The sequence below is a fragment of the Lacerta agilis genome, chromosome 3, assembly GCF_009819535.1.
Source record: "Lacerta agilis isolate rLacAgi1 chromosome 3, rLacAgi1.pri, whole genome shotgun sequence".
Taxonomy (NCBI): Eukaryota; Metazoa; Chordata; class Lepidosauria; order Squamata; family Lacertidae; genus Lacerta; species Lacerta agilis.
In genome coordinates, this window is record NC_046314.1 from 43147739 (window position 1) to 43166467 (window position 18729).

Here is an 18729-nt window from a genome sequence, read left to right on the forward strand (position 1 = left end):
TAGGACCACAGGAACAGCTGACACATAATCTTCCTGAAAATATGCAAATGCATACTTTGTATCAAGCGGGGAAGCAAGCTGAAGACCTGAAGCCTAGGTTAAATCACATTCTGGTTCTCCATGAGCCCTTTTCAGGTGTTGGCCTAAATATGTGTCAGTGGAGGAACAGGACTGTACATCCTAGCCCTGCCTCCAGTAACTCTTCCCCTGTCAGGTGTAGCCTCAGAACTTTGCCCATTGGACTGAAAATTCTTTGGATGCTCTACTGAATGCATTTAGAAGACTCCCTGTGACTGGGAACGCCAAAATGGATCATCTTAAAGGATGGTTCTAGTTGCGGGCGGGCCAACAACACAGTTCCCCCCCCCGGTGTGGGGGGAGTGATATTGATGTCCTTTATGCAAGGGTGGCACCACGGTCACCCCAGACCTCTTTTGGCCAATCACAATTGAGTGGGGTGATCATGGGGGAGGGGTTAAGCGACAGCGCAATGTGTGCTGAGCACCTGCTTCACACTGCCGAACACCTGCCCACCCTCCCTTTTGTTTTAGGTGCCCTCTGGCCTTGCTTTGGACTTTGGTTGGTCGCCTGTCTTGGGACCAGGTAGGGATTTTTCCATTTGGCAGATTGGCACTGGCCACTTGGTTTTCACCTGCCTCTTAGCAATCGTCACAACTTTGTAAGGTTTGGTGGTTAGGCATTGGCTTATTGATGTGTGGGGGAGGGGAGGTCGGCCATCGCCTGTCCCTCCATGTTCAAGGGTATTCCATTAAAGGAATCCAGGGCCTGGATCCTGTCCAGTCTGCTTGAGAGGCTAGGGCCATGCCAGACCTCTAAGAACACTGAGGAGAGCTGTAGGTGGGTACCCCCAGTGTGGCCTCCTCTTTGGGTGGTTTACCCTTCCTGACTCCCTGCAAGGTGGGCAGGAGTCAGTTAGAGTTTATTGCCAATGCTAAAGTCAATACCACTCACATTTGCTGTAATCAATAAAGTTGTGGCCTAAATTTTGCCCATTAACCTTAAACCAAAATCTGTGTCTGTGTGAATTTATTTCTTCGGGGGGGGGGGGCTGGCTTGGGGGCCTTGACATGCAACCAGACTTAAGGAGAGTTTGGATTTGATATCCTGCTTTATCACTACCTGAAGGAGTCTCAAAGCGGCACTGGCAGAGGAAGAGCCGCTTTGCCGCCCGGGGTGGCAAATCCGGGGGCACCCGGGGGCGTGGCTTCCTCCGCGGCGCGCATGCAGCAGACGGGCCACAGGGCAGGGCAGCCTTGCTCTTCAGCTTGCCTCTCGCCGGTTCTTCAGCGGTGTGCTCCGCAGCACTTCTCCAGCAGACTTCAAGGAGAGCTGAAATCAGTAGTCCTCTCCTCTACCTGCTTTCGGCCAGCAACCAAGTGCTCTGGAATGCTGAGAATTTGCTTCAAGGAAGCTAAAAGCGATGCTAGCAAAGCCTGGCAAAGCAGGCGGCTCCTTAAAGGACAGTAAGGCTGCCTCTGAGAAGCAGCTTCAAGGAGCCGCCTGCTTTGCTAGCATCACTTTTAGCTTCCAGGACCGAAAAGCTGTGGGTGTGGCAGAGGGTGTGCCAAGTGACGCCCCCTCCAGGGCGGAACACGGGGCACCCCACCCCCATCACCCCCACCTTCCTACACCACTGCAAAGCGGCTAACATTCTCCTTTCCCTTCCTCCCCCACAACAAACACTCCGTGAGGTGAGTGGGGCTGAGAGACTTCAGAGAAGTGTGACTAGCCCAAGGTCACCCAGCAGCTGCATGTGGAGGAGCGGAGGCACGAACCCGGTTCCCCAGATTATGAGTCTACCGCTCTTAACCACTACACCACACTGGCTCCTCCATATTTTCACACTCATTGCAGAGAGCTTGGGAGTGGAACTAGTAGGGCTGGTGGATAGAGAGGGGTATGTGAGTCTTTGTGTAAACTACTAGCCTCTTTACAAAGGTAAACATTTGCTTTGGTTACCCTACCCACTTTTGCTTCTGGCCCCACCCACAACTGTCAGGTGGTTCATTAGGGAATGTGGTCTTAAGGCTGAAGAGGGTACTCCACCTCTGTTCTACAGAATATTGTAACATTGAAATCATCAAGTGACTGATGATTATGCACAAATGTTTATTATAAAATAAACATCCAAATCAGTTGTTATTATCTGTGAGAAATAATAGGCACATCCCTCTGAATCATTCCTGGATCATAAGATTCCATTTAAATTGCTAGGACTTTGGAATAGACAACTGTGTGTGATTGCAAACAAAGTAGCAGGTTCCGACAAGGATCAAATTCATTTGTACCAGGAATATTGTGTAAGGAACATTTTAATAGATTCATGTGCTCCCATTCCTAGATAATTATCTTCCAAACTGAGTGACACAAAGAATGATTACTTTCTTTTCACCCTAAGCCATAATGACCATGTATGCCAGCCCATGCCCAAAGCACCAGATAATTGGGAAATTAAATACAATTAGCAAACATACTTGAAAGAAAGAAATGCAGTGTGGAAATTGAAATGAACTTGAGGCTAGGATTAAAGGTGACCTAGAGAAATCTATTGCTCTTGTATATTTTCTCTCTTTTTTCCTATGATTTATTCTCACTGTTGGCCCATTATCCCACCTAAAGTATTTTGGCAGGACTCCATCCAAGCCAAACAAACAAAATGGCAGCAAAGGATTTACTTTTCTCTGTCTATAATATTAGTGTGTCTCTAATGTCACCATAACTTTTTACCAGGAAAGCACATCATAACTTTAAAAGTAAGAGACTAGATTCATTACAGTATTTTTAAAGTTCTGAAGTATGCAGCTTGCATACAACCTGCATTCTCACATGCAACTCTGATATTCCCTTCAGGATCTTTTTCACACTGAGGCTTGAATGCACTCCAAAATATGGCTCCCCTGGCGTTAACAATGACAAGAAAGATAGATCAAAGTGTTGTTCTGTACATAAAAAGAAGTGTTGGTTTATTAATTAAAGATGCTGAAACAAAGACAACTGGCACACCAACATGTGACTTCAGAGATTCTCATATATAAGCCTAGCCACTTCTTACCCAAAGATATAGCCAGAACAAACACATGACATAATCAGAAATCCTGCCTTTCAGAAGCATTTCGTGGGCTGCACCCTTCCTTGCCAGATGTCAAATGCAATGGGTATATAGGGGGTGGGGAGCAGATGGAATTAGTGCAACGTATTGCTGGCCTATATATTGGATGCTAAGTTGGCCATTCTAATGTAAAATGGAGCAGTGAAAGAAAATGTCGGCACACAAAATAGACTTGGAGGGATCACTGCAACGGCATTCAGTTAAATAGTAACAGTAATGGAAGAGATCGTATTAAGGCAATAGTATTCATATGATGGCATTTCCTTGTAGGTGGCAGTAAAGGTAGCAGACATCTAGCCCACCACAGGTCACCCTTCCCCAAAATTTATAATACTGATAACACCACAGGTTGGGCAGATTGTCTCCTTCATCTTAAACAGTGACTCTTTTTAGAATGAGGTAGGAAGAACAGCGTGCAGCACTTGTAAAAAAACAGTCACTGCATTCAACGGAATACACAATTCTTGGGAATATCTCCACTACTGGTAGCATCCCTAGTGCAATGCATTGTGCATCGTGTCATTTCCTAGTGTAAGGGAGTGGCAAAGAAATTATTCGAATTATTTAATCTCCTTTCCAGGTCTCTGGTGTGGTTCAATGTTTCTTTCAGGCTTTAGAGTCTTGTGGAAAATATATTACCTTTGCCTAAGATAGCAGCTGCTGAAAAGAGCCCACAGGGTAATTACATAGTTTAGCCTCTTGGTGACATGGTGCTTAGCTTTATTCTGAATACAGTAAAGGCTATCCAGTCAATTGTTACATTCCTAAGAGGGACAATGGCGTTCTCATGTAGATTCCTTATAGGTGTGCCTGCTAAGCCTATGAAAGGCTATATCATAGAGACAACAGCCTTTTATGGGTTTATGGGCATATTTGGAATTTTGAGAGTATAATAGGCACCACCCTCTCCTCCTTTTCTGACACACTCTTTCCCCCACTCTTCCCAACAGTCAGAAAAAGAGAAAGTGCATGCACACACATGCACACTCACATTCTTTGTTATTCCATGGCATCTGGATATGTCAGACAATCTACTGGAATAAGGAAGGCATCATCTTAAATCTGCATGATTTTATACAGGGTCAATCCCCCAAACACCATCAAATTAAAGTTCACAGTGTTGGGAGGGCACAGTAGAACAATAGATGAGGTACTTGCCAGCACCACAACAGATCTTCATGGATCTTCACATTTTTCACATTGGATGACAAAGAAAACAACAAATCACAGAATGCGTCACTGACCTATGCTCTGATGATCCATCATTTTGAGGGCATCCCTTGCAAAATAATAATAATAATAATAATAATAATAATAATAATAATAATAATAATAATAAATTCAGAGAACAGCAACATGTGCCAACATATTTTTGCACTATAGCACTGCTGGAAAGCACAAAATCGGTGATTGTTTGGGTTTAGCCAATGGAGACAGGTGTGATCTGTCATTTGATAGAGATGGTGGTAATGAAAAAGCTATGCAATTTGAAGCGGATCTGCTTTATCGGTTCTATCTTATGCTTATGTACTTTCCCCCTTTCTCTCTTTGCTGCTCTCTCCCTCTCTCCCCCTTGCTTCTCCCCTTTGGTCACCTCATTTCCTTCTCCCTAAGGCTCCCAGATTGAAGTCACTCCATCTCCTGCTCTGACTCTTGAAAAGCACAAAAAAAATTCTAAACTGCATCAATTATTTCTAAATTAACTTTGCATCTGTGCATAGAAGTTAGCATATGCATATACTGTGGTTATCTTTGCCCTCTTTTGTCACCTGTTCTGTTGAATAATTTCTGCTTCCCTGGTGAGGCACAAGTGGCACCTTTGTCCTCTTACCTTGAGGGCTCCACTGTAGGAGACCTTGGAAGACCTGAGCCTTCCTGGCTTTATTGCAGTCGCAGATAACTAGAGAAGGGTAGGCCCCTTTAAGGGGAGCATCATCTTGCAGCACTTGTGGTGCTGATAGTTAGGGTGTCCCTGGTGCTTCTGCTATGAAAAGGTTCTATCTCAGTTTCTTCCTTGCTGGAACAACTTCACAGCACTGTGTTTCCCCAAAGCCTTGACCTATATCTAGCCTGAACTCTGCCTTCTCTTGTGCCCAGCCTGAACTTCACCTTGATGTACACCCTGGCTGAGCATCAAACACACCACAGAGCAGGAAAATGAACCTCCTTCAGAATGGATCATCTCACATAATAGGGTTTTTAACCATTCATCATTTCAAGCATATTGTAAACAAATATTGAAAGAATGCAGTGATTTAAAATGCAATAGAGTGGTCTGTGATTTATCCTCTTCTGTATTATTAAAAGGGTGGCAATTATTATTGCTGATGGTAATGAAACAAGGGAAATAAAGCATCAGAGAATACAGAAATCCAGGAACTGAACAAGAGACCTTTTGCCAGAGGTTCACACAGACCATCCCAAATGACCTTGTTCCTTGTTTCTTCCTCTATTTTAATATAGCATTTTAGTTTGAAATAAAGCCAAAACTACATGTAAGGGGGAGGGGAGAACTTTTGCATAACTGTACTACAAGATTGCTAAGTGAATGAAAAATGGAAAAATCAGACAGTTGCATGTTGCGTGCCGCTCAATTTCTGATCAGCGAAAGACTTCATGGGTTCCAGCACTCACCTTGGGTTTAGTTTCCTTGCAATGAAGAGCACGGGAGACTGTGGCATCTTTATGATACAGTACAATGTTTTATTTACACCTCTATGCAACCTGAGCATAAGATGGAAGGGCTAACAGCATTAACACTCCAACAGATTTTGCTTCCCCATTAGATTCCCAGGGGAATCCTCAAAGCCATAGTTTTGGATTCAGCACACAGAGCAAGCCAAGCCTGTCAGTCTCCTGTAAAGATCAGATGGGGTTAGTTTGCTGTCATGATCTAGATCTTGCCATTCCTTTACTTACATCTGATATCCATAATAATTAAAACTGGTCATCACATACCTATGTAATTACAGGTATTACTATTCCAATGCTTCAGAGAACCCCTTTGAGTAGGTGTCATCCAAAAATATTATGCCCAATGGATAAGTCAATGTTAATTTAAACACTGCAGATGTTAACCAATGCTAGTGATGCAGGGGTTATTTAGACAACCCTAAAATTTCTACTTGAATCTTTTCACCATATCCCATGTCCTAATGAACAACATTCAAGTTATGTATTGTCAGCAGACCACATCTGGCTTCAACATTTATCCTAAAAAAAGGGGTTCCTAATTAGTCACCAGGGTTTTTTTTTGCTTCAGGACAGGTAAGTAATTGCAACACAATAACTTCTATCTTCCCGTTTTAATAATAAATGAAGAAACTTGGATGAAAATTATAATTACATTAGCATTCCCATAAGTGATCTGTCTCTACCTCAGACATTGAAAATGATTAAGGACTAGATCATATTGTCAGGCTTCTCTTCTCAGTTACATTATTTGCATCCTGTCCTTAGCAGTAGTTTTGTTTCATCCACAATCTACTCTTTGGGTTAGCATGGGCACATTACAATCTATCTTAAATGAAAAGCAAAGCATATCTATATCTATCTATTTGTAAATCTGCATACATGAAACAAGTACATCAAATTACAATGAAGGCAAAAATCATCATTACAGTCTTTACCTGTTATATACAAAGCATATTATAACCTCATTAACTACTCATTGGCTACTTTGGAAGAGCAACGAATGACCAAATTCAAGTACAGTACAGAGAATTCTTCCCACATAGAAAACTTTGCTAAGGTTGCTGACATTTCCCCCATACTTTACATAAATAAAAGACTTTCAAGTCTAATATTTCCTAAATTTGCATTGCAACAATTCACAAAAATTGTCCACCTCTCAACAATTTTTGTGTTGTAAAGCCCACCATTCCTCTCTAAATTGTCTTGCTTTAAAGGACAAATGGGCACCCTTTCTTGAGTCCAATGGACCATACAACCTTGCAACAGGGACAGCACCAGGAGGGAGGCCACATAATGAAGGAGTATCCATCTTCATGCCCTTTAAGAGTCTCTAGTGCTCCTGCAAAAAGGGCAGAGCACAGGAGAGTTGGACTGGAAACAGATACCCAAAGGAACACAGTCCCCCTTCATGCCTAACTAACTCAGAGCTACCTGTGGCACTGAACCACCGGCCTTCACTGCTGCCTTGTGTGCTCTTTGTTGGATCCAAGGCAGGCCAGTTCCCCATTCCTCCCAACTTTGAGAAAATGCCTCCTCTCATTCATGCCAGCTCAGCACAAGATGAATAGACAGCTTTGCGTATTATTACTGAAGAAAGCTTCTAACGCCGTTTCCATCTCGCTGCCTAAATGTAGCACTCTAATCAGCTAATGGGGACAGGCGCGCAATCATTTAATTATCATTAAGAATTAATATCTGCTCATAGATGTAGACAGTCAGTTCGCATGGCTTTGTATAAATCTGTGGTGCAGCAGCATCTGAAATACTCTGGACAGTTCTGGTCAGCCCATTTCAAAAAGTATGCTGCAGAGGTGTGCAGGAAAGAGCAAAGGAAATCTTGTCTATGAGGATAGCTTAGAGTGCTCTGGTTTTGTGAGTTTAGAAAAATAAGGATTTCCGGGGTGGCAGAGTGAAGGGGTTTGCACAATTATGCATGATGTATGAAGAAAGAAGAGGAAGAGCCTTTGTGTTTGGCTCTCATCTCATAATACTAAAGCCAATGAAATTGATGATCAGTAGCTTTGGGACACGGGTGGCGCTGTGGGTTAATCCATAGAGCCTAGGGCTTGCTGATCAGAAGGTCGGCGGTTCGAATCCCTGCAATGGGGTGAGCTCCCATTGCTCGGTCCCAGCTCCTGCCCACCTAGCAGTTTGAAAGCATGTCAAAAGTGCAAGTAGATAAATAGGTACCGCTCTGATAGGAAGGTAAACAGTGTTTCTGTGCGCTGCTCTGGTTCGCCAGAAGTGGCGTAGTCATGCTGGCCACATGACCCAGAAGCTGTGCGCAGGCTCCCTCGGCCAATAACGCAAGATGAGCGCCGCAACCCCAGAGTCGGACACGACTGGACCTAATGGTCAGGGGTCCCTTTACCTTTACCTTTACTTTTGGGACAAACTAAAGAAACTGCATCTGTACACAATCTATAGATAACTTGTGGAATTCACTGCAACAAGATATACTGATGACCACTACACAGCTTTAAAGGATAGGTTTAAAAAGGGATTAGACAAATTATTGAGGGGGGTGGTTGTCTGTCATCTGCTCTTAGCCATAATATAAAGTGGCATCTCGGGTTACAAATACCTCGGGTTACAAGCACTTTGGGTTACAGACTCCACTAACCCGGAAGTAGTACCTTGGGTTAAGAACTTTGTCCCAGGATAAGAACAGAAATCGTGCAGCGGCAGCGGGAGGCCCCATTAGCTAAAGAGGTACCTCAGGTTAAGAACGGTTTCAGGTTAAGAACGGACCTCTGGAACAAATTAAGTTTGTAACCAGAGGTACCACTGTATATAAGAATAACCTCTGTGAAGTGACTCTACAGGTGGCACAGAAGTGCTACAATAGCTTCCCAGCAGATGAGTCATTGTTGCTAACTAGGAGGGAGGGAGGGAGGGAGGGAGGGAGAGAGAGAGATGCAGAAGGGTTACTTCTATACTTCTGTAGAAGGGTTACTTTGGTTACTTTCTATTGGCTGCAGTTCCTCAATTTGTCAAAGTACTTTATCTGCTACTAATTGCCTTTCCCATGGAGTGAGTTTCACCAGCAATTCTTCCAGGCTGGCCTGGGACCTTCGTGAGGCAATCCCTTCTGCCTTTTGGCATGGGTGCAGCCTGCCCCACCCCTGCCTCCTCATCCTCTGGTGCACCCTGTGGCTGATGTGGGCACCCCCCCGACACACACACACTGCTGCCATGGGGGGAGTGGTACCCATGGGGCGGGAAAGCTTGTCCACAGCGCAGACATGGCAAGGGTGTAACATGTCTGAGTAGGAGATGTGGTGGCGAGCAATGCACTCCTCTGGCCCAGATCTGCCACTTGAGGTGACCTCCTGATCTCGCTTCATAGGCAGGCTGCCCTTGGACTGCCTTAACTGTTTGGATAGTCTGTTGGAGCCCCCGCCTTCAAAATTTTACAAAGGAAGCTAGTGGATAGCATCAAATAACAGAGGCAGAAAGAGTGGCCAAAAAACCAGGCATCCATTTCCTCCCCCGCAATTACTATATTTTCATGTTTCGTATATTGCACACTTGCAGAACTTGTGAGCTATATAGCCAAGTGTAGCCCACAGGTCATGCATGCCTATCCACCAGGACCCCGATGAAGCTCCTGTTTTGCTAGCTGCAAAATGCCCATGTACACTCACAGGTTGTCAAGCACTTGGCAGACCACAATTAATGGCTGGTAAGCTATTTTTGGATTGGGGAGTCACACACTTTGCAGGACTGTTATAATGCTTTTCCATTGATTTAGTATATTTTCTTTGTGGAATTTAATTTTGTTAGCTATCTTGAGAATGCTAAGGCAAAGGCAGGATTTTGAAAACACGAATAAATCAGATGGCTTGCTGTGTTCCTGTATAATTCTACACCATCAAACAAGCGTTCCACATTTGCGAAGGAATGAGTGATGCTATTTGCCAAATTGGTAATAGTTTACCCAAAACATCCTGAAACCATTACTGGTTCTAATGTAGAAGTGTAGGGACACTGGTCTCCTGTTTGATTTAATGACCAAACTCAGTTAATTTTTTCAATGAATAACTTTAGAAAAACCTCTAAGCAAACACTTCATAATATATAAGGAAGGCTGACACCACTCCTCATCTCAGAAAGATGGATACCGGCAGATGATGCAGAGAAGGCTAAATAACTTGGTGCTTCTTTGGCACTATTATTTACAAGATAATATTTCAAATGCAGATATTGCATTTGAAAATTCATGATACAGTACTGGAATGCTTCCAGGAAAATGGATAATAGTAAATATGGTGTTGTAGCAGAAATGGAGTGTGTATGTATAACAACAAACCAGTCCATTTCTCTGACAAGAGTCAAACCTAATAAAAAGTGCTTGTTGTTTATTTAAAAGTGTTTTACAAAAGACTCCTCCTATAATTCGGATGCTGATAGTGAACATGTAACTTTAAACCTCCTTTCTCCATGATTCTCCCCCCCCCCCATCCTCACTTTCCACTCAATGACATGCTAAATTCTGCATCTTACATATTAAATCATTTTAGGACAGTTTGATGTTGTTTGGTTTTCTGTGCTTTAGGATTCCACTCCACTCTCAACTCACAGCACCTCAGATGGGAAGAAATACTGAGACATCCAAGGAAATACTAGATCTCAGGATCATGACGCAATATGACCAGTGTTTCTCAGCCAGATCCTTCTACTATTACCTACAGTAGGAAGTGAAATCTGCCTCTCCCAGGGATCACAAAACTTGCTGATCTTTAGTACCACCCCCTCCAGTATACTTCTATAGCATGAACCTTACAGGTGATTGAAGAAGAAGAAGAAGAAGAAGAAGAAGAAGAAGAAGAAGAAGAAGAAGAAGAGGAGGAGGAGGAGGAGGAGGAGGAGGAGGAGGAGTTTGGATTTGATATCCCGCTTTATCACTACCCGAAGGAGTCTCAAAGTGGCTAACATTCTCCTTTCCCTTCCTCCCCCACAACAAACACTCTGTGAGGTGAGTGGGGCTGAGAGACTTCAGAGAAGTGTGACTAGCCCAAGGTCACCCAGCAGCTGCATGTGGAGGAGCAGAGACACGAACCCGGTTCCCCAGATTACGAGTCTACTGCTCTTAACCACTACACCACACACAGAGAAGAAGCCAGGCAAAAATGTTTGCTGAATAGTGGAACAGCTTCATTGCACAAAGAACAGTCTAAACCACAGCATGACTCACACAGTGCCACCTATAGCTGAAGTAGCAGTATAATGGTTAACTCTACATCACGGAACCCAAGCAACCTACGGGCATGAGGGAGATTACAAGAACCCTTGAGACTAGCAAGTGCACACACTCTTGACCCCCAGCAGTCAGGTTTTATGAAATTTTATTAAGAAGGAAGGTAAGAAGGCAAGTGCACAAAGGAGGTTTAAAATGACAGGAGTGCTATCTATGCTAGCCTCAAAAGTTAAAAACAGGTTCTCAGTCTACTGATGAGTAACAGAATGTAGATGGTTAGCTCTTGAGGGATGATGAACCAAGATGGCAGGGTGGTGGTGGCACAGACCACTTTTAAGGATTCTGTTCCCCATATTGGATTGACAACTGCCATTTAGCGACCAATTTGAACCCACACCTGGCTGGGACTTGGGAAAGATGTTAGATACCATTTGGGGTAGAGGAAGATGGAATGTGCTGGTGAAAATTGTCACCCAGATCTTTCCATCTCCCTGCTAATCTATAACTTTTGGACTTGGAGACACTGTAGATAACACCGGTACATGCTTGGCTGACTCAGTCTGAATGGAGGGAAGGACTTGCCTTGCTTAGGATTAATGGAGAGCAGAAGACCAGTGCTTTTTCATCTGATGATACCCATTGACTTTATAAAGGTCCATATGGCAGCAGTTTGAGCATCATACAGTTATGCTTGCCCCGCTTCTCTGAGATGTGAGAAGTTCCAGGAACTCTGCTTTTACCTAGCCAACTTTTCAAAGGTGACCAGAAATTGTTGGTATTTCCCATATTTGGCTTTATTTTCAAATATACAGATTGAGCATAGGGAAAGGCACATCTTAAATGTCCACTGCTCCCACATCAATATCCTGGGAAAGACAGAAAGCACCCCAAAATTCTGTTCAGTCTCTGACTCAAACTGCAGTCTTTCCAGGCAGACAGGCTCATGTTATAAAAGCCCCAGCTGGGCGAATTGAAAAGAAAGGCATGTCCTCTTTCAGGAATGTCCTAACAATTAGTTCCTATGGAGATGCGTCACCTGCAATCCATGTAAAAAGCATACTACTAGGCCACTTTACCAGGTTTCAAGCAGTAGTATTTCTGAGTGGATCCATTAGCCCAGTCCAGTACAAACCTGCAATACACAAGAGCCTCGTTAGAACAGTGTATGGACAGTGATTATAAAGCAAAGGAAGGGAGGTCAAAGAGATGGATAAATTGGCAAGAGGCAAGAGGCTCAGGTATGTAATAATTCTTTAAATGTGTGTACACAGAATATCTGAAGCTTCTTAACCTCCACACTGAATATCAAGGGAAATCAACAAATGGCAGCAACCTTTCTGCTGTTTAACCAAATTGAATGAAATATGCAGGCACATACAGTAGCTCCTTCTGAAGGATTGAAACCTACCAAGTTTCAGACAAATAGATGCAGAGGTTTTTAATGTAAGCAAGCTTTACATTTTGAGGTGTGTGTTTTTTTAAGGATTGCCTATAACTTTTTGAATTTTTCAGCAGAATTCAAAGAAATTTGTAGGTATTTTAGCCCCTTCTTAGTGGATGGATACCTCAACATTTCAGAAAGATGCCTGGAAAGACTTTTGTGCAAGGTGTCTATTTAATACTTGGGAGGTGATCACTTACTTCCCTGTGGGTTTTTTGGTGGGAATTTGCACGGGGGAGTATATTGAGTAGTTGTCCCCAGATAAATAACCTTAAAATTTTCAGAAATATGGGTGTGGAGTGGGGGTGGAAGAAGGGGTTAGATATTTCTTCCTGCTCAGTTGATGCTAGCCAACCATTTCCTTCTACATTGCATTACTGAAAGCAGAGGGGGAAAGGAATGTCCAAGGAAAATGATCCCTTGGTTGGAAGCAGAGCTGTCAACCATAAAATTATGCCTTTCTCCCTCCTACTCTCTGGTGCTTTCCTCACATAGAGAGCTTGCAGGAGAATCTATCAATTTTCACACATTTGCTGCCTGTGTCTCTGTGCCCTTCCAAATCTCTGAAGTGGTCTCAAATGGGTTTCTGAACAGCCCAATTTGGCTTGGATAACTCCTGAATCTTTCTGAGGCAGCTTGCTTCAGTTCTTGGATTCACCTACACTGAATGCACACCTCTGGCACATATCACACGCAGAGGCCATTGAAAAGAGGCATTATACTATTGGCTCATGTTCAGGTAATTCCTATATCCTCTTTCACCTTCTGCTTCTGTGCCAGCATTTAGCCATTTAGTGATGGCATTTATACCATGCTCTGCAAAGATCAGCTGCAGAGCAGAGCGGATGAGCTGCTCCCTGCAGTCTACGTCCATATGTTCTTCTTGTCTCCTCAATCTCCCCCCACGTTTTTGCATTTGACCCCTTCTTGTTGTAACACTGCAGAATCTAAGAGGAGCTATGGTAGGCCAATCCAGATGTTCATCTGGTCTAGTACGTTGTTTTATATTGTTTTTAGTATTGTGTTAATGTGTAACACACCCTGGGACCTGAGGGAGAGGAGCAGCAATCAATCATCATCATCATAATGGTATTCAGTTTCCAGCTGAATACTGGTAGGGTAAGAAAACAGCGATGCTACCCACATTCATGTCTATGCATATGGTATTTTGAAATATACCTTCTACTGTATTCAAATGTGTTCTGTCTTTATTTTGTTATTAGCCAATATACCAATTTTATTTTTGTGTGTGTGTGTGTCATTGCGATTTAATTTGTTTTAAAAGTCTGTGCTCCAATGCCACTCAATTCTGTCTCATTGCTGTTGTGTGGCTTACCTAGTCCTTAATTAGGATGAGGCAGAACACCAGAATCTGAGTGGAGCAGAGAGTTCAAGAAGTGCCACAGAGGAAACAAAGATACTTTCCTCCCAGATATCATTCACTCTGTGCATCATAGGTGGTTCTTTTCAGCCAATTAGACAGGCGAGAAACCAGTGTGGATTACAGCTTCCTATACTGTATGTATGAGCTGTAGGCATTCAGTGTTCAGAATTACACTTGGTTGAAAAAAGTATGGCTTAGGTAGCTGCTGACAGTCCAGTATCTGTTGTTGGCACCTGCATGTCTAATTTCCATATATTTACGTCCCCCCTTGGGCCTTGCATGTCAAAATACGTTTTGATAGGCTTAAACGTAAATTTACTTGATGGGACTATTTGTTAGTTTTAACAAATCCCTTGAGATATCCTGTGCATTCCTGCAAAGCTCTGCATCGCAACTTCCTGATCCCAGTGTAAGGATGTTTCTATTTTCAGAAGGTCTCCTTCCTGCATCTGTTTGGCTGGCTAGAATCAAGTGCTCAGAACAGAGCATCCTTTCTGTATCCCGAACTCCTTTCTTCCTTCCCAGCTAGAGAAGAAAACAAATACTGAACGGAGAGCAGCACGCGCGCAAGCGTCGGGTGCTGCTGCTGGATCTGCCTTTACGCTCGGCTGCCCAGCTGGGGCGTGCGCCCCCCGCCGTGTTTGGATGATACCTTTATTTGCAGAGGCGAAGAGGCAGATCTAGCCTACCTACCCACCGCCACCCACTCTGTTATCTGAAACGGACATTTCTTTGGCCATCCTCTTTCCTCGCCTCCTCATTGTTGCACGCGCGTTTCGTTGTTGCCAAATAAAGGCGATGTGGCAAAACCACACACAAGGGGCACAAATGATCATAGCACCGAGGAGGGAAAAGCCCGTCTTGCGATGTGTCACACATCCATGAGGGATGCTTCTGCCTGGCTTTTGCATAACCCTGATTTGCCTGTCTCTTTTTCTCCTCCTTTTCTGAAGGAGGCAGCGCTGGAGAACCGGGGGGGGGGGGGCGCCGAGCAGGAGGGGAAGAAGACGGAGAGCCGAGAGCGAGCGAGGGGGCGGCCGAGGGCTCTCGCTGCCCTTCTTCCACAGAACGACCTTCCCCACGGAAGGAGCTGCTGTGGGTGCGCGGTGCCAAGAGGGGGCCGCGAGAAACCGAAGGGTGGAGGCCCCTCTGCCTGAGCCTCGGCTCTCCTTCTCGCCCACCCCAACCCGGCCGAACGGCTCCGACTTCCTCGGCGAGCGGGTCGAAACCGCGAGGCTTCGCTGCAGGGGGGTGGGGGGGAGGCGAAGCGGGAAGACCGCGGCGACACCAGCCGGCGTCTTCCACAGCAGCAGCAGCGACCCCGTGCGCGCCTCACATCGCCACCAGAAGCCCAGCCAACCCCTCTCCCCCCGCACACACACCTCGCTCGGTCGCGCGAGCGCCGGCCGCGCGCGTGCGCGAGCCCCAGGCTGAGTCCTTTCTCTCTCCGTGCCTCTCCTGCTTCTCTCTCTCTTTCTCCGAGCCTCCTCCATCCAGCACCAGCGCCGAGGATGGGCAGCGAGAGCGCGCGCAGGAGCAGCCCCGGCTCGGCCGCTCCCCCCTGCGCCCGCTCTTGCTCGTGCTGCTCCTCTTGCCCCGCTGCCCCCAGGGCGGCGCCTCGGCTGCGCTCCCGCCTTTTCCCACCGAGGACGGGTGAGTGAAGGAGTGGCTCCTCCCTCGGAGCACCTGCTCTAGCCGGCGAAGGGGGTGGCGGCGGGGGGGCGGGCGAGGGGTGAATTTTGGCGCGCTCTCGGTCTTCTGGGCAAGGGGCGGGCGGCTGCTTGAGGGGGACAAGTCAGTCAGTCCAGCCAGTCAGTCAGCGGCATTCCTGCCCCGCAGGGAAAGGGAGCAGACTCGCCTTTGGGCAGCCCCTCATAGCTGAGGAGACCATCTGAGGGAAGGAGAGCGATAAAGGGAGCCTGTTCTTGGGACAAGGATAGAAACAACAGCTTTCCAATCTCCTCGGGTCCAGCGCCCCAGAACCCTCCAGCGTGGTTTTTGAATAGCACGTGTCCCTCTTGGCCTCTGGGGTCACTGGGCACCCAGGAGGTATTTCCCTTCTTCCTCTCGCTCATCCTTTTTTTTTATTACCCATTTTGAGTCCTCAGCCCAGCCAAAGAGACCTTTATCTGAGAGCTGCTCCTTTCAGAGCAGCTATTAACTTTTCCTGATTCTCTTTTTTTTGTGGTTGTTTCGTTTCGAAAGAGAGAAGTGGGTGAAGAGACGCTGTGGAGGTTTTCCCCCTCGACAGTCCCTTTATGCCCTTGCAGGCTTCTCTCCTTTCCCTCCTCCTCCTCCTCCTGCTCCTTGCCGTACAATGAAGTCTTTAAAAGAGATTCCTGCTTGCCCGCTAGCTGGCTGGGCTCGCGCCAGGACTTCTCCACTGGAGCGCTGGACCATTCCTCGCGACTGAGCAAAGAATGCCATCTATGCAGAAGAAGAGGGCACCCTGCACACCTGGCTCCCCAGGGCTGCGGTGATGTGATTGAGGGCCATAGGTAAGCCGTTAGGATGCTCTCAGGGCGAAGGCAGGAAGGAGACGCCAAGAATGAATGGCCAAAGCACCCCACCCCTCTTCTTAGGTCTCCTTCCAGATGGGAGAATGGGGATGTTGCATTACTGAAATGCCTTTTTCCTCTTCCCCCTCCCTTTATACCGCTGTAGGCTGTGTAGTATTTTCAGACTATTTTCAGTATTTCAGTAGTGCTCTGTGGAAGGGTTGTTATGACAGCAGTTTCTCTCTCCACTCCCCCCCCCCAACACCCCATCATTACTTTATAGACAGCATTGCTGGCTACATTAGAAAAATAGGTTTTTGAGCCTGTTGCTGAAGTAACTCTGCTATCTTGTAATCTTTGAAATATGAGCATATGTATATATATATACACACACACCTGAGTCAGTATTTATTGTAATAATGGTTCTGCTGAACTGAAGAAATTGGAGCATGTAGTCGTAATCCTACTATAATTCCTATTTGGGTTTTTGGTTTTCAGTGCATGTGTGTCTGTGTTTGTCAAATTTGACAAAGGGACTTTTCTTCTTTTATACTGCAGCAGCATAGGTTTTGGATTATAGGACGGAAATGCTTTAAAAACACACCACATTCACACACAATAAGTTTCACAGGCAAAGTGAAATGTCTTTTTGAATGCTGGTATCTACCTAGAAACCAAGGTTGTAGGGCTTGATTTGTGAATCTGCACTTGATTTGTGAGCATTGACAATAACTTTTGAGAGCTCCCGGATTGCTGAAAACTAGGTAGTGATTGCTAATAGTTGAAACGTTGTTGGTAGTTCAAAACTATCAGTTCCATGGGTTTTTATGGCAATGAGTCAGTCTGTCATTGCTAGTAATGGTTACCGGTATGTCATGGAGGGTTTGCTTTTCTATCACCATATGAAGCTGTAGCTCAAAAGCTATTGCTCTGATTTCTCTTCCCCAAAAAATTATTTTCAGAAAAAATATAGCATTTGTATATATATGCATACAATGGTGTCGCATGTGAAAAAAGAGAGAAGTGGTTCCTCTTTCTCTCTTTTTCACACGCGACACCATTGTATGTGTGTATATATATATATATATATATATATATACACACACACACACACACACAAATGCTACATTTGTGGTTCCTTGTTTCATCTTAACCTTCACTTCCCCCTGCCCTTTTAAGGTAAGCATTATTTCATTAGCCACATGTGGAGGGTTGTAACTTAAACATAGAATTCTACCTCCCCCTTGTTTTAATGGCTTTTGCATTTGTACCACTTCAGCATAGACCTATGAGAAGTTTACCTCCAAATATTTAGAAACCTTTGTTCTATAGAGAATAGGAAAGGACTACAATAAAATAACTGGAGGAAGAAATAAAATGGAAAATGCAACACAGTCCCTTTGTTTGCAAAAATAAAATAAAATAAGTGTATAATATGTTCACCATAATATAGGGCATGAAAAATTAAATAAAATAACTGCTAGGTACTAGTAATAAAGGAAATAAAATAAGAAATAATTGCATCTATAGACAAAGAGGAATTCTGCAGACTTGCCTTAGTACAAACACTGGTTAGATAAAGTACAGTAATTTATTAAGAGATTGGAATTAATTGGAACATTTGTTATTGGGTTGTACATTACATTAAAGCAAATATCAACTGGATATTTTATCCCCTAAACTGAACCAACATCATGAACAGGCACCATGATCCATGTAGCATCAGTTGCCTCAGATACCTTACAGTTTGACATAAGCCTGTTGCTGCTGGTTCAATAAAATTCTGATGATGGTGCTTAGTTAGGAAAACTCCAGGCACTGAACCCAATCTAGAGATCCTCTGTGTGTGACATGTGGCTGCATGCTTGCATGCTGCTGTGCATGAGTGAGGGCTCTCTATTTGCACTCACCATACAGATAGTTAGCTCCATTGGAGTGAGACTAAGGCAGGACCAGGGGAAACACTTTGATTCATTCATCCCACTTCTTCGAGCAAATGCCAGCCAACCTACTGTTAGGAGATTAACATACGCAGGCTTAATTCTGCAAAGATCACTGATATGATGGAACAGCCTTGGATGCTGAATAGAAAGGTTTAGCCCCCACCCACAAGCACATTTAGGTATATGAGATGCACTCATTATGGTGACCTGCACCCAGATTGGTTTTGCCAAATCAGCATGAAATTCTAGTATCCTATCTACACCTGGGGGAAATCTGACATTGAATATGGGATTTGAACATTGTCTCCCCTTCTCTGCACCAGAATAATCACTGATGGGGTGAAGGTGAATTTTAGCATGGACTGAGTTTAGGATAATACTTCAACACAGGTATAGGGAAGATACTTGGGGCTTATTGTCTTTTAAGAAGGACTGGGTT

The 18729-nt window shown here is 44.7% G+C and overlaps 1 protein-coding gene across 3 annotated transcripts in view; it reads left to right on the forward strand.

Annotated features, from left to right (window-relative positions):
• Positions 1-15307: 15307 nt before the first annotated feature.
• Positions 15308-18729, forward strand: part of FUT9 (fucosyltransferase 9) — a 50354-nt gene continuing 46932 nt past the window's right edge. For 2 of the 3 annotated variants that reach the window (XM_033143452.1, XM_033143451.1), the window contains exon 1: positions 15308-15502. In XM_033143452.1, coding sequence (XP_032999343.1) covers positions 15361-15502 — 142 coding nt within the window. In that variant the 5' untranslated portion in view covers positions 15308-15360. Of the gene's footprint in view, positions 15503-16050; positions 16348-18729 lie in introns of those variants that run through there. The other variant, XM_033143453.1, reaches the window with a different exon arrangement.